This window comes from Excalfactoria chinensis, chromosome 1, assembly GCF_039878825.1.
Source record: "Excalfactoria chinensis isolate bCotChi1 chromosome 1, bCotChi1.hap2, whole genome shotgun sequence".
Classification (NCBI taxonomy): Eukaryota; Metazoa; Chordata; class Aves; order Galliformes; family Phasianidae; genus Excalfactoria; species Excalfactoria chinensis.
Window position 1 is genome coordinate 161,309,480 of NC_092825.1, and position 22,857 is coordinate 161,332,336.

General features: G+C 37.7%; 1 protein-coding gene across 20 annotated transcripts in view; it reads left to right on the forward strand.

Annotated features, from left to right (window-relative positions):
* SUPT20H (SPT20 homolog, SAGA complex component) overlaps window positions 1–22,857 on the forward strand; it is a 31,963-nt gene that overhangs the window by 6,736 nt on the left and 2,370 nt on the right. For 5 of the 20 annotated variants that reach the window (XM_072361456.1, XM_072361463.1, XM_072361464.1 and 2 more), the window contains exons 6-21: window positions 1,924–2,053; window positions 2,650–2,753; window positions 3,038–3,154; window positions 3,260–3,313; window positions 4,264–4,403; window positions 5,332–5,488; window positions 5,577–5,633; window positions 6,436–6,507; window positions 7,372–7,529; window positions 9,127–9,159; window positions 11,159–11,276; window positions 13,184–13,292; window positions 14,560–14,727; window positions 16,561–16,873; window positions 17,785–17,939; window positions 20,233–20,288. In XM_072361456.1, coding sequence (XP_072217557.1) covers window positions 1,924–2,053; window positions 2,650–2,753; window positions 3,038–3,154; window positions 3,260–3,313; window positions 4,264–4,403; window positions 5,332–5,488; window positions 5,577–5,633; window positions 6,436–6,507; window positions 7,372–7,529; window positions 9,127–9,159; window positions 11,159–11,276; window positions 13,184–13,292; window positions 14,560–14,727; window positions 16,561–16,873; window positions 17,785–17,939; window positions 20,233–20,288 — 1,941 coding nt within the window. Of the gene's footprint in view, window positions 1–1,923; window positions 2,054–2,585; window positions 2,754–3,037; window positions 3,155–3,259; window positions 3,314–4,263; window positions 4,404–5,331; window positions 5,489–5,576; window positions 5,634–6,435; window positions 6,508–7,371; window positions 7,530–9,126; window positions 9,160–11,158; window positions 11,277–13,183; window positions 13,293–14,559; window positions 14,728–16,560; window positions 16,874–17,784; window positions 17,940–20,232; window positions 20,289–22,857 lie in introns of all 20 variants that reach the window. The other 15 variants (XM_072361468.1, XM_072361477.1, XM_072361470.1 and 12 more) reach the window with 9 other exon arrangements.

Below are 22,857 nucleotides of genomic sequence, written 5' to 3' on the forward strand. Positions count from 1 at the left end.
GTGGTGCATAGTGACAGGACAAGAGACCACAAGTACAAATTGGAACACAGGAAATTCCACCTGAATATGAGAAAGAGAACCTTTTGAGGGTGGCAGAGCACTGCAACAGGCTACCCAGAGAGGTAATGCAGTCATTTTCTTTGAATATATTCAAAACTGGGATCCCTCCTGTACAACCTACTGTAGGCAACCTGCTTTAGCAGTGGGTTGGACTTGATGATCTCCACAGGTTCTTCCTTTAGGACTAGAGGGGATGGTGTCAAATTTGCTCCAGGCAGATTCAGGTTGGACAGTAGGAAAAATATCTTCTCCACAGGAGTGGTTAGGCATTGGAATGGTCTGCACAGGGAGGCAGTGGAGTCACCATCCCTAGAGGTGTTCAAGAAACATTTAGATGTTGTACTGAGGGATGTGGTGAGTGGGGAAGTGTTGGTGATAGGTAGGCAGTTGTATCTTGGAGGTCTTTTCCAGTCTTCGGGATTCTGTAATTCCAACCCCACTTTTCTGTGAAAAAATGACTATAGCAACTGTTAAAGATGTCAGAGCAGTTGAGTTCTGGCCTTCTTTTGAAATGGTAATTACTGTGTCTAAGTGAAGGTGTTGGCTGGTAGGTGACACACATGTGGTGTGCTGGCAAGTGAAGCTCTGCCTGTGCAGTCTTGTCTTTTGGGTAATGTCTTACAGCAGTCTAATAGGAGTCTTAATTGAAGATTTTACCTAATGAGCTACACCTCCAGAGCAGCAGCATTCTTTATCTGTCTTTACTTGTTGCTGAGATGTATTCTCTCCTTATCTGTTCCATTCCTCCATTTCTTTCCTCATCTGTTTTCCAGAGCTTGTGCTACTTCATTCTTTCCTTTGTGTTAGCTTCCACAATTTCTAAACTGTGAAAGGAAGTAGAGTGAAGTTACCATCATTCATGATGCATAGAGAGAGTTAACTTTGTGCTGTTATTCCAAAACTACTTAGAGATGAAAGGTTTTTTCCTCCTTTTTTTCTTTATATACACCCATTAAAGTGGCTTATGTTGCTGTGCTTACGTATGTTTGTTGCTTTTTTGTTGTTGTTGTTTTAACTGTTTTCTCTTAGGAATGGTTTCTATAGAAGTAATAGTTCTGTTTTCCTGTCTCCCTGGTTATCTCTGGAAAGCTAAATCTGTTCAAAAAGAGCCATCCCACTATTGTTTAGTGGGTATATACGAAGTAAGCAGTTGGGCAGACTTCACTTGAAGTCTAGAAATCACTGTTGTAATTTTTAAAGGAGTATTAAATATGTTTACATTTAAAGACACACCTGGAGTCTTTGAAACATCCATTCAATTGTGTGTGTGTGTATATATATATATATATATATGTATATATATATATATTATATGGTTTGTCAGTAAAAAGATCTTTCTTACGCTTAATAGGGAAATAGTTTCTGTAGCTGTTATATCAGATTTCAGCAAATGCAGGCAAGTCAGTGCAGCTAACAAAGCTTCCAAATGCTGTAATTCAGTATTTTAATCTGGGAAATGAACGCTCTTTCAGAGTAGTAAATACTTTGTTATTGGTATCAAACAGTGTAAATTGTATATTATAAGTGCACATAGTAACGTTACCAAAGAAAGGCATTGCCATAGATTTATCATGTAGTAAGTTTTAGCCTAGGGTCATTCTTGCTAACTGTGTTACCTGTGGACTTAAGATTGTTTTTTTTTTTCTTATTATTGAAATGAGTGATTAAAAAATATGTGTGCAAGTATGTAAAATAATACATAATGACTATAATCTACTGAATACATTCAAATTAAATTTAACTGAGCTTATTTAGATTAATGTCAAAGCATGTATCTTAATAGTATTCTGATTCTGGCAATTGTTTTTAATGCTACTAATTACTTGATAGTATTATGTTCATGAGCAATGTTTACTTTTAAAGCAGAAGCTGAGGCGAAATGTGAATTTACTTGAGAAGCTGGTTATGCAGGAGACGTTGTCATGTCTGGTAGTGAACCTCTATCCGGGAAATGAGGGTTATTCACTTATGCTCAGGGGAAAAAATGGTTCAGGTAATATTTTTGCTATTTAATCTTTTAAACTATTCAGAACGCTCTATAAATGTGTTTCTATTGCTTATATTTAACTGTTCTGCTTCTAACATAAAAAACTGTACTCAAATCTTTTCTAATAGCATAGCATATATCAGTAGATAATGATATCAATATCATTATATCAATATAATGATATCAATAGATAATGAGAGCCTACAGCTCTCTTATTTCCCCATAGCTTCATAACTGTTCCCTTTTTCACTTATTTAAGTTCCCTTACTTCAGTTTCCTTCTCTTAAATAATTTGTCTCACTACCTCCTATATCTGCACGTGCTAAAAGTCATCTGCTTTCCATTTTGATTGCACCTTCATGCCACCTGGTACTGTGGCATGCAGTAAGAACACACAGTGTCCAGTGAGATATAAAGGAGCATTGTTTTCTAGCATAATAAGAATAAAGTCATTCTCTGGGAACAGAAATGCATATAAAAATTAATATAGTGGAAAAAAATTGGTGATTTTGATAAGCTTCCATCAACTCTGTTTTAGATTTCACTCTGTTGAACTCTGAACATGAAAGGCAAAAGATAAGCAATGTTCTGTTTAAATTCAGATTCTGAGACCATTCGACTGCCTTATGAGGAAGGAGAGCTGCTTGAATATTTGGATGCAGAGGAGCTGCCACCTATTTTGGTTGATCTCTTAGAAAAATCTCAGGTTTGAAAGTTCTGTTTTCAAAAAATAAATTGTTTTGTATCTAGATAGACTTTGAACTGTGAATGCTTCACATAGGTGATGCCAAAAAGAAGGTGTAAAGTGCTTGTGCATTTGAAGATAAAATACTGAATGTCTCAAATAACTTCCCTGATCTTGACAAAATTGATATTTTTATCTGTAGTATCAGTCAATACTGAACAATAAGTAACGTACTTTTAGAGTCTGGAATAGAGTCACATAAGCAAATATTTGGGTATTTATAGGTTGTTCTTTGTTTATACCAGGTTAATATTTTTCACTGTGGATGTGTCATAGCAGAAATACGTGACTATAGGCAGTCTGGTAACATGAAATCTCCAACATACCAAAGCAAGCACATTCTTTTGCGTCCTACAATGCAGGTAAGAAGTGTTTCATCCATTTCTCACTGTTACAGTAGTTAGAGCTCTTACTGAACATATATTAATAACTCACAAAGCTAACTATAATTATGCCTTTCTCATCAGACTTTAATTTGTGATGTTCATTCTATAACAAGTGACAACCACAAATGGACACAGGTGAGTCAGCAGTTATTTTAATACTTTGCAGTGATGTGGTGAATATGTTTAGCTTAAAAAAATGTGATGAGCATAACTCACAAAATTTTGGATTTACTCAAACTGATAATGGTGTGCATAGAGGTGCATGCTACGTGCTCCTGAGAATTGCTGAATTAACTTGTTAATAGTACCTTCCCCTAAGATGTCACAGAAAATGGTAGGAATTGCTAATAGAATCAGATCTTATCTCTTGATAATACAGAATGGCATTATTGGAATTACTCTAACTGGTTTACCTTACTACAGTAATCTTCAACATACAACTCTGGAGCAGTAATTATAGTTTTATAATACAATTTCTCCTTCAGCAGCACATTGCTATTGATGTTATTACAGTAAAGAGAACCTTAAATAATTCTGATTGTACAGTTAAAGTTAGTTAAATGTTGAAAAGCAAGCAACCACTCATTTGTATTTCAGAGCCACAATCTAAACTAAGCTAAACTACATTTCAGACTGTATTCCAAAGTCCTATGCAGCCCAGTGAGGCTGTGGATGCCCCTTCCCTGGAAGCATTCAAGGCCAGGCTGGATGGGGCTTTGAGTAACCTGGTCTAGTGGAAGGTGTCCCTGCCTATTCCAAGGGGTTGGAACTAGGTGACCTTAAAGGCCCCTTCCAACCCAAAACATTCTGTGATTCTGGAATCTTTATATTGTTGATTGACATTCCATCAAGATAAAATTCTTCATTACCACTACTGTGATGTAAAAATAAAAAGGGAAAGAAAAGAAATCATGCTACAGTACAGTAAGTTCTCTTTTCCTGTTAGAAACTCCAACCAAAGCTCTGTAATTCTTAATGACTACTAACATAAATATTGGGTATTTTCTCTCCTTGAGTATAGGTCTGTATTGACTTAAAGCGAAAGTCTTCATTTTTATGTTTACTAATAGCTGTGTGTATTACAGGAGGACAAACTCCTACTTGAAAGCCAACTTATTTTGGCTACAGCCGAGCCTTTGTGTCTTGATCCATCAATAGCGGTGACCTGTACTACAAACAGACTCCTGTACAACAAGCAGAAAATGAATACTCGCCCCATGAAACGGTATCTTTTCATTATGAAACATGTTCAGACTTTTTCAAGTTTTTATGGGTGTGTTGCAAAGAAAACCAAGGTGTGCTTTACACAAAAACTTGGCCTTCTGTTATGCAGCTCTCAAATTAATGTCTACTTAAATATCTAGAGTGTAGAGAACAGTTGTGAAATTGGATCTTATTTTGAACGTTTCTATTTTGTGGTGTATTTCACTAATAGGTGCTGCAATATGCATTCTTTTGTACATGAAAACAAGTGTTATTTTGACATAGTTTATTGTAAATGATGTGGAGTTTGCTGTATACAAAATCTTGATATTGTTTCTCTCTGATGCTGTGATTCGCTTCTTTCCACAAAAGCTTGAAATAGTTTATATTTTAGTAAAAGAGATGCATCCACTCTGTAGAACTAAAAAGTACTAATGATCGTTTCAGTTTACGGAGCTATATTTAAAACAACCAGTGGTGCTGATTAAGTGTAAATAGAGAGATCAGCCAGGCTGCTGTTAGAGCGTGATGGTCAACAAGCATTCCATCAGAAGAGTATACAGGTGTTAAATGAGTGTCCAGGATAGCTGAATATATGCTGAAAGATTGGGTGTGACATAAAGAATGAAGGGTAGTTCTTGTTCTTATAACTTTCTAGATTCACAAGTAGTACATGAATATTTTGGCAGAACTGAAGTCTTTGATACTAATCTTAAAAGTATGATACAGTTTCAGTGCGTCTTTCAAAACCAGTCCCATTTTTAGCATGAACAAAATACTGGTAATCTTAAGAATCTGAGAATGAGTTTGAATTATGCTGTATAATAAACAAATGAGTATTTCAAAACCTCTTCTCAATTAGCATTTCACTGCTTGTTTTTGTGCTTGTACACTGACAGTGCGGAATTTCATGTGATGGATTTACAGACTTATCTGTCATCTTGCCGTAGGTGTTTCAAAAGGTACTCAAAGTCATCTCTGAACAGGCAGCAGGAAGTAGCTCACTATTCAGCTCCACCTCAGCTCAGATTAGTTGACTACGTACAGAAGAAGAAAGAGAAGAAAGTAGCCCAGCAGTATGACCTCAAAATTTCTAAAGCTGGAAATGTGAGTGTTGTAAGACAAGAGGTGGGTGAGCTTCTTTGCTATTAATTTTAAAGAGTAGCACACTAACACCACTTTGTTCATCTTCTAGTGTGTAGATATGTGGAAACAGAACCCTTGCTACTTGACTGCACCTTCTGAAGTGGATGTAAGTTTGGTTATTACCTTTCACAGTTATTAGCAATTGTATTCAATTGTATTATGTGAGGGGAAAAACGAAGCGGCCAAATATTATCCAGTATCAAATTGACAGCTGAAATGGAATTTTCTTTAGTTTAGGATAAAAACAAGCTACATTGGGATATGTTGCAACTGCAGTGTGATAGTTTGGATAAGATCAACAGTTAATATTATTCATCTGCGGGACTGTCTTCAAGTATCTATTTGAAGTTGTCTTGATAATATACTAAAAAAAAATAAGGAAAATATTTTAAAAGGAGTTGCTTCTCAGCCTGGTAGGATTTTTCTTTGTAATGTATATGATCGGATGTAGAAATATCTGTTTAAAAAAAAATTGAAAATGATATTGAAAATATTAATTGGAAATTCTTCTCGTTAGTCTGTATTCATTCTGATCTCAAGGACATGCCTATTCTTGGCTTTTGGCACTGCATACTATTAGCATACAGAAGGGGTTGGTAGAGTAGCCCAGATTGTAGCTTTGGGCTTAGTAAGCATGGCAGTGCACATCACTCATCACATGATGCTGTAGTGTTAAGCCATGCTTTTGTTAAGTTTAACATAGGTATGGTGTAACAATAAATGTAAGGATTTCCAGTTTAACTTTTCAGAATGCTGAATACGGAGGGTTGTACTCACTTCTTGAAGGCTTTAGTGTTATCCACTCCAAAAGAGGGAACCATGCTAGGCTGACATTGACTCAGGCCCAGTATGATCATTGGTTTGGGGTTATTTTTGTTTCTGAGCTTTTTTTCTCTCTCCATTTTAAGGTGGAAAAATATGCCAAAGTGGAAAGTTCTATCAAGCCTGATGACTCACAACCAACTGTTTGGCCAGCACACGTGAGTAATTTAGATCTTTGGCCAAGCTCTTCTGTCCCTATTTAAAATGTCCCTTATTTCAATAAAATCTAAACCAATGTAGGAATAATCTTCTCTCATCCAAAGTGATTAACCTTACATGTACTACACGTATTTGGAAACATTATTAGAGAAACTTGTAATTTCATACGCAACCTCATACATATGGTTAGTGTTGTAATTTCCTCAGGTTTACCAGAAACACAACGAAAAGCAATTTTAACCTCCAAAGTAATGTGCTGTCAGTGTATAGTAAACAAACACAAGAATTTACAGGGAGCAATACTTCAGTCAACAAATTGCTTTCTTCATGCAGATGCTGTTTCAAAAGTGATTATGTAATATTAAATACCTCTTAAAAAAGCCCTTTCTGTGATGTTGAAGTTAAGCCTCAAGATTTGGTGCAAATTGCATGATTTGATAAAGAAAGTTCATTTTAACATAATTAGTAATCAATCAGTTCATTAATTCTTTCTAATTAACAGCATCTATCAAATGTCTTTTCAGTCTCATGACAGGAAAAAATAGAACTTCTCTATAGAGCTTCATTTTCATCTCTGGCATTTTATTTAGTACTCTTTTTTTTGCACTGCTGCTATTTTAATAGTACTTTGTACATACATTTACCCAGTCTTCTGTACAACATCTTACATCATTGCTTTAAGGTTTGCAATGTTATGGTATTTATTATTTTCCTCTTTTTCCTCCTAAATATTGTTCTAGCAAATACATCCCTTCTCATAATTTGTTTATCTTTTGTAATGCATAGGACTGGCTTATTTTACTGGCTCTCTTTTGCTACTGTTTTTGTAATATTTATTTGATCTTTTTTCTTCTGTCTTCTAGGAAGTAAAAGATGATTATGTGTTTGAATGTGAAGTTGGTAATCAGCTGCAAAAAACAAAGTTGACCATTTTTCAGTCTCTCGGCAATCCGTTGTACTACGGTAAAATTCAGACGCTCAAAGGTGATGATGAGAGTGACAGCTTATTAGTTCCACCACAGTAAGTTGTGTTCTTTTAATCTGTGCTATAATCCAACAAATGAGAGGCGACAAGCACTACTTAACGTATTCTGGCATAAGAGCATTCAGGAGCTAGAAATCTGATTCAAGAAGTTTTTTTGTTTTGAAAATTTCAGATAATAAACCTCATTCAAAAAAATCTGAGGAGAAAAAAAAAATATGTTCTATTAACATCATATGTTAAATGTTCTTTTATAGTAAGTCTGAATGTTCTTGTGTGTTAAAGGTATGTTTTAAGACAAATCCTCTGCTGAAAAAATCATACTTTTCATACTGCCAGACATGGTTAGTGTGTGTTTCATAATGGTTATCACAATTTTGATCATTGTGATGAAATCTGCCAGATGCTGTGAAAACATAAGACTTGGTGACAGGGCGAGGGGAAATGGCTTTAAGTTGTGCCAGGGTAACTTTAGGTCGGATATCAGGAAAAACTTCTTTACTGAAAGGCTTGTTAAGGTTGGAATAGCCTCCCCAGGGAGGTGGTTGAGTCACCATCCCTGTTTTTGGATGTGGTGCTCAGGGACATGATTTAGCGGAGGGTTGTTAATGTAGTATGGTTGGGTTGTAGTTGGACTCAATGATCTTTAAGGTCTTTTCCAACCTGAGCAAGTCTTATGATTCTGTGATTACGTTTACCTTTATATAGAGAATTTAAGGCTAGACAAACGAAGGCAGTAAACATGAGCTCCCAAATTTTAGTCCTCTTTGTAATACTGGTTTGAACCTGCTATTATTGGCTTCAGTTCTTAAGAAGGCTCTCGATTCTTCGTTCTTCTTGTTGTATGTGACACTACTTTGCATGGTGAAACCTGTGCAGCAGAGTAGGCACAGTTAGCCTGTGCAAACTTCAGGTCAATTTAAAAAGAAGGTTTTTTATCATTATCCAGTATATAATACTGCTCTTTTTGTTAAAATCTAAGGTTCTTCTCTTTCTGTACTTAATAGTGGTTTACTTAGAACAACAGATCTAGTTTATGGTTGTATAATAACAGTAGGGGTGAGGAGAAGTTGTTGTTTTTTTTCTTAAATTAAAACATTAACAGTGCTAAAAGGTAGATTGCAAACCAGAAGCATTATATTAAAGAAAAAAGCTTGATTTTGGAAAATGGTGGGAAACTGAAATTTGGACATGTGAAATCAAACAATGGAAACCAAATGTTGGAAGTCCTACAGATAGGTTTGATTTTGACGTACAAAGTGCTACATGGGTATTTCTGTATTTCCAGGTTGGTGTGTTCATTTATTCTTTTCACAGTAGCAACGCTGTACTAGTTACTCACTTCCATTTCTTCTAAAGAAAAACAAATTCCATATTCTACCTTTGACTTTGTGAATAATTTGAAGGCATCTGTATTAGACAACATAAGTGTATTGTACCCATGGTTACAAAGCTAAGTTTTTATGTCAGGTACCAAATAATACCCAGTCCATCAAATGAGTAAAGTATCTCTTGTCTCTGAGAGTCTAAAAAGAGAATAGCGTTGATATTCTTTCAAGGTTCATAATTATAAAAATCATACTCTTTTCATGCAATTCATCACTGAAAATGTTTTTTACTTTTTTTTACATTTCAGATTCCTGATTGGTTCCAAGACTGATGCTGAAAGGTAAATTGCATGTGCAACAGATATTGTGTATACAACCAGCTGACTTGATGCCAAATAATTAATTTCATTCTTTTTTTGCTATTATGACTGTTCATGTTATATTTCTGGAAGCGTGCAGAACAGATAAGCAAAGAAGAATTACTATGAGAATAAGTAGGAGATAGCCTGCAGTTCCCACATTTAATGAGCAAGGAAATACAGAGGAAAATAAGTGTGCAATATGGCTTGTCCCAGTACCTAAATTCAAGCATGTTGTTCGTTTTTTGCATGGTTATTCTCAGTCACTCAAGTCATGATAAAATGCTGAGAGCTCTTACAAAAATTTTGTTTCAGGATTGTGTGTGGCAAGTTAGCAGTCATGGAAGTTGTTAATTTCAGCTTCGAGAGTGATACGGGACTTTATTTATTTATGTTTTTTTAATGATGCTCATTGTTTCAGCTTTCTTAGAGAAGCAAATACCAAAACAGTTCTCCAGTGTATTTAGGTTGTAGAATGGTTGGAGTAGCAATGCTGTCATAACTGTGTGGTTGCAAAATAAGGATTTCTTTGAATATTTACCAGTATGTTTCTATAAGAATAAGCAGTTGGGTTTCAGGGGTAAAATGGGAAATGAGAGGTGGAAGAGGGCAGGGCCACTCTTTGCATACATAGCTTTTTATTACTTGTTCCACTTCAATTTTTAATAGTCTAGGTCCTAACTACAGAAAAGGTACTCTGCCTCCTTTTCTGTGTTGTTTAGTGTTGGGCCCTTGCTTATGGCAGGGTATTACTTCAGTACTATACCAAATTAAAATGCAGTTCATGGCTGTCTAACCTTTTGGCTTGCCTGGGCTGTACTGAATGTAAAGAAATTGTCATGGGAGCCACATAAACACAGGTTGCTCTGAAAGTAATGCCTCCTGTTTATTTCCATGGAATCTACAACAGATACAGAGAGCAATGTAACAGTATTTAACAGAGTAAATGATCATCTGCAAAACACTTGTTTTTCAGCAGTCACCACCACTAGCTGTGCATTTTTCCAGCCTTAAACAAGAGCCTGCATGCCACATGTGTGAAGACCTGTGCCAGTGGAGGTGACCTGCTGTTGCCTCTGCTGAAACACACCACCTCATTGTGTTCACTTCCACTGTTTGGTTTCCATAAACGCTCAGCAAGCACTGATGAATGTTAGTGGCTGAAGTAGTTTTTTGCATGGAAGCATTCAGTTCCACACCTTTGCTTCATATGCACTTCCATGTCAGACACCATTCTGTCGGACTTGCCCTTCTTCTGCCATCTGTCACACAGCAAGAAAATGTAGTGGAATATCAATGAGAAAGTTTAGCTTCTACTGCCATACCACCAACATCTGCCTCTGATGTCATGGGCCAACAATAGAAGTATTACTTTCAGAGCAGCCCTTGTAAAACATATAAGATAGCTAACGTACAAATGTAACAAAACTTATTTTAATCTTCAGTATTTTTTATAAAAACATTACAAAAAGAGCAACAAAAACAAAACTAGCGGGATATTTGTGAAAGTAATGCATCAGTCTGGTTCAGTTGCCATTCTTAGTGAGTTCTTAGGGTGTTCATCAGAGACCTTTGAACTTTTCCTCTGCTTCATCCTTGAAAACGGTTGTTCACAAATGTATGTACTGCCAAAACTCAATGACATGAATAAGGGATGATTATGAAGGGAGGAATATGTTTCTCTGGTAAGGTAGGTCTTATAGAAGCTCACGCTTTAAATGGGAAACGGCTTTATCTGAGGAGCTGTAGTTGGCATTGGGGAAAAAAAGAAGAGGTTAAAAATTAATAAGAAAAAATGAATTTTAAAGAAGAACAGAACCCAGAAATCTATGTCTCTATGTGCATGTATTTTACGTGGATGTGTATTTGAAGTCCCTTAGTCCCTATTTACGCGTAGTTATATGTTTATGTATCATCTATGTTTATGTTATTTTCAAATTATTTCTCTTTCAAAATGTTTTTATGTATTTGTTTGTTTCAGGGTGGTGAACCAATATCACGAGTTGGTAAAAAGTGAAGCTAAATGTCCTGTGAAAATGTTTCATAATTCAGGTGGATCAATCAGTCTTAGTCATCTTTCCCCAGGGAAGGAAATGGAAGTGAGTTTATTGAGCTGTATATTTTTTATTTGCACTTGATTATTGAATTATTGTAATTCTCCTCGTCGTTCACATTTATAAGTAAAATAATGTAAAAATTCAAACTGAATTAATCTTAAAGACATTGTCATTATCATTTATGGTGAATATATTGAGAAAGAGGAAAGCACTTTCCTTTTTACTATTCAGTAATTGTGTGTTTCAGCCATGACTTTTTTTACACTAATCTATATCAGAGGCAGCTCCAGTGGTTTGATGCAGCATTCTTCTCTATTCAGATTAACCTTTCTCAGAGCAGTATAGTACAGTGCACCTGTATGCTATGTAATATGCATCAGTAAAGGTAAAAGCAGATATAGTCACTGAACTTTTCTTTTACCTTTAAAACTTACTTTCCCCTTAATTTGAAGAGAATAATTTTCAAATAGAACTGTAGGTGCATATGTTCATATGTATGCATCTGTTAGAAATTTCCTATATTCCTGAGTTTTCATGCTTGTTGGCATTGCTCTGTTCCTTACTTACTTATGCTGCCTTTCCTGGTGAGATTCGGTAGTGTAGTGCTCATCTGTATTTTAGATGACCTCTCCAGCTAGTAAATGAATTCGTGTCCATTTTGGCTTTTTGCATTGCTACATCATTCTTCTCAAAAGTGCCACAGCCGTACTCTGAGAGTTCTTTGTGTGTACACATCTACATGTGAGTGTGTATGTGTACACGTCTACACACAGCCCACGCACTGTAAAGTCTGTAAAGAATAACATAGGTTGGAAGAGTCCTTCCAAAAACCATCTTGTCTGGCTGCAAAAGCCCCCACTGAAGGGTGGACCAAAGTTACTTAGTTTGCTTTATTTAGTGATCTGTTTTATTTTGAATGGGGCTTTAGTCTTTATTTTCAGAATGGAGAAAGGAGTCTTTAATAGTAGAATAGAAACTAACACTCACAATTTTCCTTAAAATACTTTTTGTTAGAAAGCAATTAGAAATAGGGAGATGTCTCTTTTTGCTGCAAGTCTGTGGAGACTAAGCTCTCCAGAGAAGTTAATTCTGCACAGTAGTGGATGCTCTGATGTTAATCTAAGTTAGGCTTCCAGTACTGAAATATTCTGTTTCCTTTACTCAGAGCTTGATTTTTCTAGTTTCTGATTGTTTGTGGATAGTAGGCTTATTCAGACACCCTTTTTATTTCTTGGATACATGCTTTGTATTTAGTCTTTATATGCGAATGTGTTTCACTGAGTCTTTTGATGATGTCAGCTATTGAAATGATGGATTTAGGCTCTGTTGTGGGTGACTAGGAATTATATGTTTGATTTGCTGAAGTTGAATTGGTTTTAAACACCCTGATTAGCACGTTAAGAGAAAAAACAAAAACCCAGCAAATTTAATATAAACAGGTTAGAGAAATTCTGATCCCACTGTAGTCTGTGAGCAAATGTGTTGATTTGTACGCGTTCAGGATTTTCCTGAATGTGCTGAGATCACTATTCCTAGGAACCGAGATCCTTATTGATTGGAATAGCAGATGTTTACAATTGGTGAATGAATGAAATAACACAAGTTTTTAAGTAAGAGTAAACCATCTTTTTATTGAAGTGCATCTGTCACTTGCGTTTGTACAAAGTTACAAAGACATCAGATTTGAGGAAAAACAAAGTCCTTAATATTTTTTTTCTCAGTTTAATTTTTACTGGAAGTATAGAGTTTCTTCTTGATGGTAAGCACTTTTTTAGATAAAGGCTTTTCTTAGCTTATTTTCTGAACAAATAAAATCCTGAAATGTTTTAAGAAGAAAAATGTCATCATTTTGAGAATTCTGATATCAGTTAACTGACTTATGTTATCTGTCAAATATATGGAAGGTCACATTATTGCTCCAGTAGTGTTAATTTCTCCTTCCTTCCTAGCAGCCCGAAAGTATATCAGGCTCTGTTCAGTCTTCAGTACTGGGAAAAGGTGTAAAACACCGACCTCCTCCCATCAAATTACCTTCAAGTTCAGGAAGTAGCTCTTCAGGTAATTATTAATCTACTTGAGCATTTCTTTTCCATGTGTTCTGCTTATCATAAAGTCATAGAATCACAAGGTTGGAAAGGAGCTATAAGATCATCTGGTCCAGCCGTCCTCCCATCACCATTGCTAGCACAAGCAGTAAACCAGATCACATAGCTCCTCATCCAGATGCTGCTTGAAGACTGCCTGCCAGGGACGGCGACTCCACCACCTTCCTGGGCAGCCATTCCAGTGCCTGACCACCCTCTGAGAGAAAAAAGTTCAGTCTTATGTCCAGTCTAAACCTCCTCTGGTAGAACTTGTGGCCATTTCCTCAGGTCCTGTTTATTGTCTGGGAGAAGAGGCCAAACCCCTCCTCATCACAGCCTCCCTTCAGGAAGTTGTAGATGCAATGAGGTCTACCCTGAGCCTCCTCCAGATTAAACAATCCCAGTTCCCTCAGCTGCTCCTTATAAGACTTGTCCTCCAGACCCCTCACAAGTTTCATTGCCATTCTCTGGACATGTTCCAGGGCCTCGATGTCTTTTTTTGTAGTGAGGAGCCCAAAACTGAACGCAATAGTCGAGTTGTGGCCTCACCAGAGCTGAGTACAGAGGGATGATCACCTCTCTGCTCCTGCTGGCCACACTGTTTTTTATACAGGCCAAGATGCTGTTGGCCAGAAGGCCACCTGGGCACACCGTTGGCTCATGTTCAGCCCAGCATAAACCAACACCCACAGGTCCCTTTCCTCATCACAGTCATCCAGCCACTCATCCCCAAGTTTGCAGTGCTGCATGGGGTTATTGTGGCCAAAGTGCAGGACCCAGTACTTGGCCTTGTTGAACCTCATCCCCTTCAGCCCAGCAATCCTGCTTATCTAGATCCCTCTGAAGGGTCTCCCTACCCTCTGGCAGATCAATACCACCTCCCAACTTGGTGTCATCTGCAAACTTACTGAGGGTACACTCAATCCCCTCATCTAGGTCATTAATGAAAATATTAAACAAGATGGGCCGCAGTACCGACCCCAGAGGGACACCATTTGTAATGGGTCGCCAGCTGGACTTAACGCCATTAACCACTACCTGGTGGGCATGGCATTCTAACTAGTAGTGATGTGCTGTCCCTTTAGTAAGGTTTTGTATTTTAAAACTCAGTATCTTCTCCGTGAAAAGAGGTTTTTACATACCACTTTCTGCTATTAACATTCTGCAACGCGTATCCTAAAAGATATTTGAGTTATCTTGTAGAACAACAAGATATTTTAATTTTGTTTGTTTGTTTTCAGGTAATATCTTTAGTCCACAGCAGTCAAGTGGCCATCTAAAATCCCCAACTCCGCCACCTCCTCCACCTTCTTCTAAGCCACCTGGTCTTTCTCGGAAACAATCTATGGATCTTAACCAAGTTAGCATGCTCTCTCCAGCTGCCATGTCTCCTGCGAGCTCTTCACAAAGTGAGTCACGACCTAAATTCTCCATTAAATCTTAGGCTTTTGCATAAATGCTTCCTGAGATAAAACTTCTTAACCTGTGGAATGATGAAAGTTAAGTGTACAGTGTACCCTAAATTGTATAAGTTATGCAGCCTTAGGCAGGTCTCTTGTTCACTGTATGTATTTTTATGTTTATTGTAACTGTGTTCGTTTTTTCTGTATATATGTATGCACCCTTCGTGTATACGTTTTAACACCTTTTATGCAATTAGTATGATCTCCTCTTCTATGAAAGGCTGGTAGATGATGTGATGAGATGAAATTCCAAAGTGTAGATTTTTTTTCCTCCAGTGTAAAACCAGTATGTTAGATCAGTTTGCCTTGACATAACTGAAGCATCTGATTTTTTTTTTTTTAAATGTTATAGGAGCTGATGCAGTTGTATCTCTATGTATGTATATAATCTGATCAGTCCCAAGGTGGTGATACAATAAACTATAAGCTGATTTTTTCAAACACTCCTACACTGTTTTACAAATCATTGCTGATTGCAAGTGTGGTGGTGATGCTGATGATGATAGCACCATATCCTCAGGTGTTAAAATGTCAATTTCAGTAATAAATGACATCCTAGCTGAATTATTTTCATTAACACCGACAGGATCGTTGTAATCGTAGCTATAGACCAAACACCATTTCTAAAAGCTGTATGTGTCGTGAGGCATTTTGTGAAGAGATCTGTACAAAGAAACCATAGCTGCAGTTTCAGTTCTAATGAATAACCATGTACTGCACATTCCAGTATCCTGCACAGTGTTATAATATGCATCTTTTTTTTCATTAAATAATTTAAAATCTCTGTAGCTCAAAAGGTGTAACTTTTCTGCCGCCTTGTTTTGCACAAAGGAAAACTAGAAGACTTAAGACAAGTTTTCTCCTACCAGATTTAATCAGAGCTTAGTTTAGTGCTATGGTCTGTAAATCTATTGGTATGGATTGTAAATCTACCGCTCGCAGTTGTTACCTTAAGAAGTAAGGCCCTGATCACAACAGCTGGACATTCACACTTCTCTCCTTTCTTTCTGCAGGACATGAAAGCCTTTTTCTTTTCTTTTTTTCTTTTTGAGAGAGAGAGAAAGAGAAAAACACTGAGCTTTTTGGTTGTCGGTTTTTTTTTTTGTTGTTGTTTCATTTTTCTGTTGATAAACTGTGCTAACGGCATCCACAACAAATATTCCTATGTGCAAACTACATTTAAGTAAAGGCACTGAACCGTACCCTGTCAAGATGCAGTATTATCATCTGGTTCTTATTTTAAAAGAAGCTGTTCGTTTTATTTGATCAGAAGTTGGCAAGTGGGAGTTCAGCTGTCTGGTGAAATTCAGAGTGACCCCCGTGATGATTTAGTGGCAGTATCTGTTCTTTGTTGAATCTGTTGTTTTCCATGGTACGTTCTTAACATGGTGCTATTGTGCAGGCAGAGCATATAGACTGTGTGTTTAACATCTAAGGACAGAAACATTAATTAGGTTAAACTGATCACTAAGAAATTGTTTCGGTTTGGTTCAGGTCTTTCTAAATAGAGTTATGACTTAATGTATGATAAACTGTAGGAGGTTCTTAATGTAGGATACAAAACAGTGTTTGGCTTAAAGGACAGGCTTTCTGTGTGATTATACTGCATCCTTAACACTGAGTGCGTGCTGCAACACTCGTGTCATGTAGAAATTAACACTTGCCATTTAAAAAAATGGGACAAATTTCAGTGCTAAATAAGATTCCATTAACCTTATTATACAGAAAGAACGGGCCTTTTATAACGAACTAGCACTTTTTATTTTTCTCAATGAGCAGGGTCTGGAACTCCTAAACCATCTACTCCTACTCCAACCAACACCCCTTCATCGACCCCACACCCTTCTGATGCTCAGAGCTCAACTCCTATTACCCCTTCCGCCACCCCTACTCCCCAAGAATCAGGCTTCACCCCTCAGCCCACTTTGTTAACCCCGTTTGCTCAGCAGCAGATGTCTCTGAGCCAGGCACTGCCTGTAATGACCATTCCTCTTTCCACCATGGTAACATCCATTACTACAGGAACAACCTCCACCCAGGTCATGGCAAACCCTGCAGGACTTAACTTCATCAATGTAGTGGGCTCTGTGTGGTAAGTTCTTTGTTACGACCATTTCCTAATTTACCTCGTGTGGGTTGGTTGGTGGTGGATTGGGGTTTTTTTTCTCTTTTTTGTTTATTTTGGTTTTGGTTCTTTTGCACAAAGCTGTTCAGCATCCATTAGGACAGGAATTCCTCAATATCTACGGTACAAAAAGATCGTTCACTTTGTAATTATGAAGTGAAAACCCAATAGAAACTATTCATATTTCTGAAGTTTAAGGCCTTTACTGTCAAAAATATTGAAAGAATTCAATTAAGAACATTTTACTTTCAGCTTTTCCAGATGCATGAAAAGCATGTAAAGCTTAAGAGCGAATACGTTTTCTGACATATTAATCAAATACTGAGGTTAAAAGTCCTTTGATCTGTAAAGCTCGTTTTGTGCTTCTAACAAATAACGGTGCTGGTGAGAGGAGCTTATGTGGTATAAAGTGAACTCCTTTTAGACTGAATGAAAATACAACAGTCAGGATAGGATGGGCAGTGTAAGATACACGGGATTAGGATGGGCAGTGTAAGATACACGGTGCTCTTCAAGGCAGGCATCAGGCACTGGAGTTGCTCATCTGAGGTGTTGGCAGTTGATCACTGCTGATCAGCTGAAGAGACTTTGATGATCTTCAAGGTCTTGATGATCTTCAAGGTCTTTTCCAACCTGGGTAATTCTATGACTTCATTATGGCGCTAGAGGAAAACATGAGCCGTTTGCTGGAATATGGATTTACATGTTTGTTCGACCCTAGCCATAATGATTTCTTTTACGCTGCCTCGATGCTTCATCCATAATCTTATTGCCAGCAAACAATTGAATTACTTTCCACAAGACAGAGGGCAAAACCTCAGTTACTTGGATTTGCTTGTACCGCTTGGATTTGATGTGTTGTCTTTCCTCTTCTACAGTGGAGCGCAGACATTGATGAGTGGTTCAAACCCTGTGTTGGGGTGCAACACTGGTGCCATAGCCCCTGCAGGTATAAATCTGAGTGGCATTTTACCACCAGGAGGTCTGGTACCAAGTGCACTGCCCGCTACAATGCAGTCTGCCTCTCAAGCAGGTTAGTGTGAATAACTTGAAAAGCCGCCCTTCAGAGAGGGACAGTGTGAAAATGTCTTGTGAGAGCAATGGGCCAAACTGGCTGTTTGTGAATGGATGGTTATCTGATGACTTGAGCTTTGGAACAACAGAAATAGTTTTCACATTCTAAGTGGAGGCAGATGACAGATTATTTGACTATTAGAAACTAGGCTGGGGAAATATACTCTACATCCAGATTACACTTGGTATGTCCAGCAGGATGTTTAAGGTCATACCCAAACTCAGTTATGACTTTGATAACAACTGTGTGGAAATAGACATGACTGAATGAGGCCTCCCTTTTGAAATGTGCAGTCTATTCTATTCTATTCTATTCTATTCTATTCTATTCTATTCTATTCTATTCTATTCTATTCTATTCTATTCTATCTACTTCATTCTAGATGGACAATGCATTTGTTTCTTATCACTTTCAAACGTGACTATATAAATAAATATATAAAATAATAATAAATCAGGATGCTTCGACATTTATTAAAGCAGTATTTAGTATTATTTTCAAAAAAATATACTAAGACAAAGAACCCTGAAGTATGATTATAGAATCGAGAGGACAAAAGGCACATCAAAATACGCATCTCTTACTCTGACAGTGTCAGATCTGCTTAAACTCATACTGAGCGTATCTGAACTGTCCATAAATACCTTTGCTGATGAAAAGACTCCAGTCTTCCCCAGTACCTGTTTAGAGTAGTTCATTATCTGTATAAAATGTTTTCTTCTAATCACAGCTCATCTCCTTAACTGCAAGTGAAATTACTTTTTCTCCTACTCCATGCAGACGTGGAATATAGTTGTTGCCCATTTCTCTTTACCTTCTGTCAGAAACGTGCTGTTGTGTCCCACGTTTGTCTTGTCTTTCTGATAGGTTGTATTTCTCAAGCCTTTCATAATCCTGTCACTCTTTTCTAGACTGTCCAATTTGCTCACATCCTTAAAATGTGATATCCAAAACTGGACATAAGCTTTATCTTGGCTGGTTTACCACTGTGGAGCACAGCAGAATAACTGCAGCTCATCTCTTCCACAGCATTCCTGTTAACATTTCCCCAAGTGAGATCTGCCTGGTTTTATTTGTGGTTTTTCTTTTTGCAATGGCATTGCATTAACCTACGATTGGCTGTAGTGGCTTAGGCCAAAAATCCACTCTGTCTCTGACCATGGCCATTAGAGGATGCTTAGAGAAGAGTTTAAGGTGAGGCAGATACAAAGCAATACATCCTTTGCTCTATTGACTGTACATCTGGCAGTCTCCAGCTTTAGGGCTTTCTCAGCTGCAGACTGCTTAATAACCAATGGCAGATTTAATTCTGGGCACTTATTTGATTGGTTTTTGAAACCCATTTGTATTTTTGTCACCTGCAGTGTTTTATAAATGTAAACCGTGTGAAGAAGTTCTTCTGTGTATTCTGCAGTTTGTGATACGGATTATTCAGATATACCTGTACCTCCTGTAATGTCTCATTTCTTTGTGTATAGATGCAAAGCTGGTTGCTCAGTTTTGTACTTGTTTGTTTGTCCTTTTTGAATTCAACGTCATTGATTTTGGACTTTATTTTCCAACTCATAAGGATCAGTTCTAATTCAAATCCTGTCCTTTTAGGCATCGTCAACCCTTGCCAGTTTTGTCATAGATTTTTACACTCTACGCTGTCATTCACATAACCAATGACAGCAGTGAGGTTCTCTAAATCCATGGCAGACCTCAGTGGGGATTCTGTTTGACAGCTACTCAGTTTGGTCCCCACCTCACAGATAAACTACACTTAAACCTTTTTAGCTTGAAAGAGTTCCATGTGGAATTATGCCAAAAGCCCTACAAGTCAGATGCATCTCCACAGTTAGGAGGGGAGGACAGCTGCTAAGCTTTTAATCAGGGTTGTGTGGTTTTAATGATTGAGAACCAGTGGACTTGCTACTTCATTCAGTTCTTGGCCATTAATTTATAGTGCAAACAATAAAATGCTTCAAAGCCAGAAGGAGAATCGCTAGAAAAGAACTGCTGTAATATTCACCGCGTTCATCTTTGTCCTAAAAGCATACACAAGTTGCAGGTTACGGTGTACAACCATAACTGGGAACATTTCAACTTAATGGAAAACGTAGCATTCATGTTTAAATACAAAATTTAAGCCAGTTTTCCAGCTTCCAAATGTTTACAGATAATCCCAGTGGAAGGGTGTATTGATTGCAATACACGTATATAAGTAAGTGAAGACTTCCTACTAATAAAAAGATGTTTTCTTTAACAGGCAGCCCTTTTGGTTTGAAAAATGCATCAAATCTTCGGCCCTTAAATCTCCTACAGGTAATTGATACACATGGACACAATCATTTCTTATGTTTCTATAGAGTCGTGCTTAGTGCTGTATAGTCTGTTTAGCCCACACGAATCTCTGAAGCCAGTTGATTGGATAAAGCATGTACTGCAATTGTGAGTTGATTTTGTTTGTCAAAACAAAAACAGTACAGTAAAATCAATCAGGGTTACGCATATAAGGCCTAAAAGTGGACCTGAACATGCACAGGTAGGGTGTAGTGTTGAATTTAAAGTGCTGCTGGCGATGAAAGTAAGATTTGATGTGGGATAGGCTGTTTGAAAGGTCTATAAATATTTTATTTCCTTTAGTCATACATAGAGAGAGAAACATGAGCAAGAGGTCTGAACTCCATTTCAGGGTGGAACAAGGTGTAATTTGTGGATATTCATATTACTGCAGGGGTGCAGCAGCAGAATGCCACGAGGGCTGGATGTGGCTCTGGGCAGCCTGGTCTGGTGGTTGCCAACCCTGCACATAGCAGGGGGGTTGAAACTGGATGATCATTGTGGTCCTTTTCAACCCAGGCCATTCTATCAATCTGTGAAGTGTTGCACCATGCTTCAAGAAGTTGATACCAGTAGGAGAATCATTTAGAATGGGTTAAAGGAGAGGAATCAAGATTCTTCTAACAGTTTTTGTATCAGACCTTGCAGGTTCTTAGAAGAATCTACTAAAATTCGGTTGAATATTCAAATGTGACATTAATTTGCAGTGCTTTTGAAGGCTAGCCTTTACATTTCTGATGTTGGTATAATCTACTATATTAATTAGAATAATTAAAATATATTTTAATTAGCTTAAAATTATCTGGCTACAGTGAGAGCAGGGTTGGTCGCTTCTCACAGGTGACAGGACGAGGGGAAATGGCCTCAAGTTGCACCAGTGCTAGTTTAGGTTGGATATCAGGAAACACTTCTTTACACAAGGGGTTGTTAAGCACTGGGATAGGATCCCAGGGAGATGGTTGAGTCACCATCCCTGGATGTGTTTAAAAACCATTTGGATGTGGTGCTCAGGGACATGATTTAGCAGAGGGTTGTTAGTTAGGGTAGCATGGTCAGCTTGTGGTTGGACTCGATGATCTTTGAGGTCTTTTCCAACCTGAGCAATTCTATGATTCTGTGAGGCTTCCTCACAAACAACAATTGTAAACCAATCGATTTTAAAGGATTATCATTGTTTTTAATTCTCCAAGGAGTACATCGTTATCAGTGTTGTTCATGCTAGGATGGAGGGAAACTCATCAGTTTGGTTGAGTTATGTAAGTCTCAAATTGCAGTGGAAACCGATCTGTGTGTCTTCAAAGTGACAGATTTGGAGTGCTTGGTCTCTCATAAGCACCAGTACAGCAATGTGAGGAAACTAGCTGCTCTGCTTTTATGCTCTTGATAACTATATTTGTCATCCAGACATGCAGGACTTCTGTATGTAAAGTTCTCTCTGGTTACACAGCACAGTTTTTCAGTGGTGCCGTAGACCTTTCATAGATGACTCTTCGCAATGGTTTCATGGTGTATAACCCCCTGTATCTCAAACCTCATTCTGGAATGTGTGAGTTTAATGGGAGACTTTGAGATTTATTCTCAGAATCCGAATGTCAGTTACTTTTTGAGTCACTAAAAAGTCACGCAAGCTCATTCTCCTGGGTTTTATTTGCTTAATACTGAACATTAAGGGCATTCACACAAAGGCTGGTTTGAGCCTAGACCTTCCTGTGACAGACAGTTCATCTCATCTCTGCATTGGCTAACTTGCCCCGAGGAACTGTTGGGTTGTTTTTTACCACACCTTACAGTGTAGAGCTAGAATGAGCTACTTTATATACTGAATCTTTTTACTAAGGTCAGGAAGTTGAGTGTTCTCGGTGCTGTAAAGCAATTGCTCAGTGGAAAAAAGCTGTGGTCCAGAAAGACCAAAAATGTTCTGTGCTGCCAACAGAAGGTATATGTGCTCCTTACTTAGGTTTTTTTCTTCCTGGTGTTGGTTCTGTGACTTCGTGAGTCTTCTTCTCATAGTCTTTAGTGAGATGGTGATGCATGTCTCAGTGTTTTGAGTCTTTTGGTCCAATTTACCCAAATCTTAGTGGCATTATTTCATACGGTCATTCAGAAGAAGTGTTGAAATTGCTGCCAATGCACCAGCTTAAAAACTTAGTTTTTTTCTTCCTCCTTAAGACATTAGCCATGCGATTTCTTTAAGTCAGTGTGTAATACATACTTTATTTTCCTACCTCTTGAACAAATGCACAACTTATGTTCTATGATGCAGCACCCTTTCGCATCAGCAGACACTGGACCAGGTTCCAGTAATGCCATTTGTGTGATTTGTGTCAGAGCTACTTGGTTTAGAAAACAGGACTTGAAAAGCAGTACTTGTATTTATCATGAAGTTAAGGCACATGTCACACAGTTTAATGTGTTTATGCTTACCCTCTTTTGATTACAATTAGGATCTTTTGCACATAGATGGCTTCAGGTGTCCCCTGTAGGCTTTGGGGTGGGGAGCTGGGGTGGAGACATTATACTGTTACAACCATGAACTGTAATCTCTGCTGCC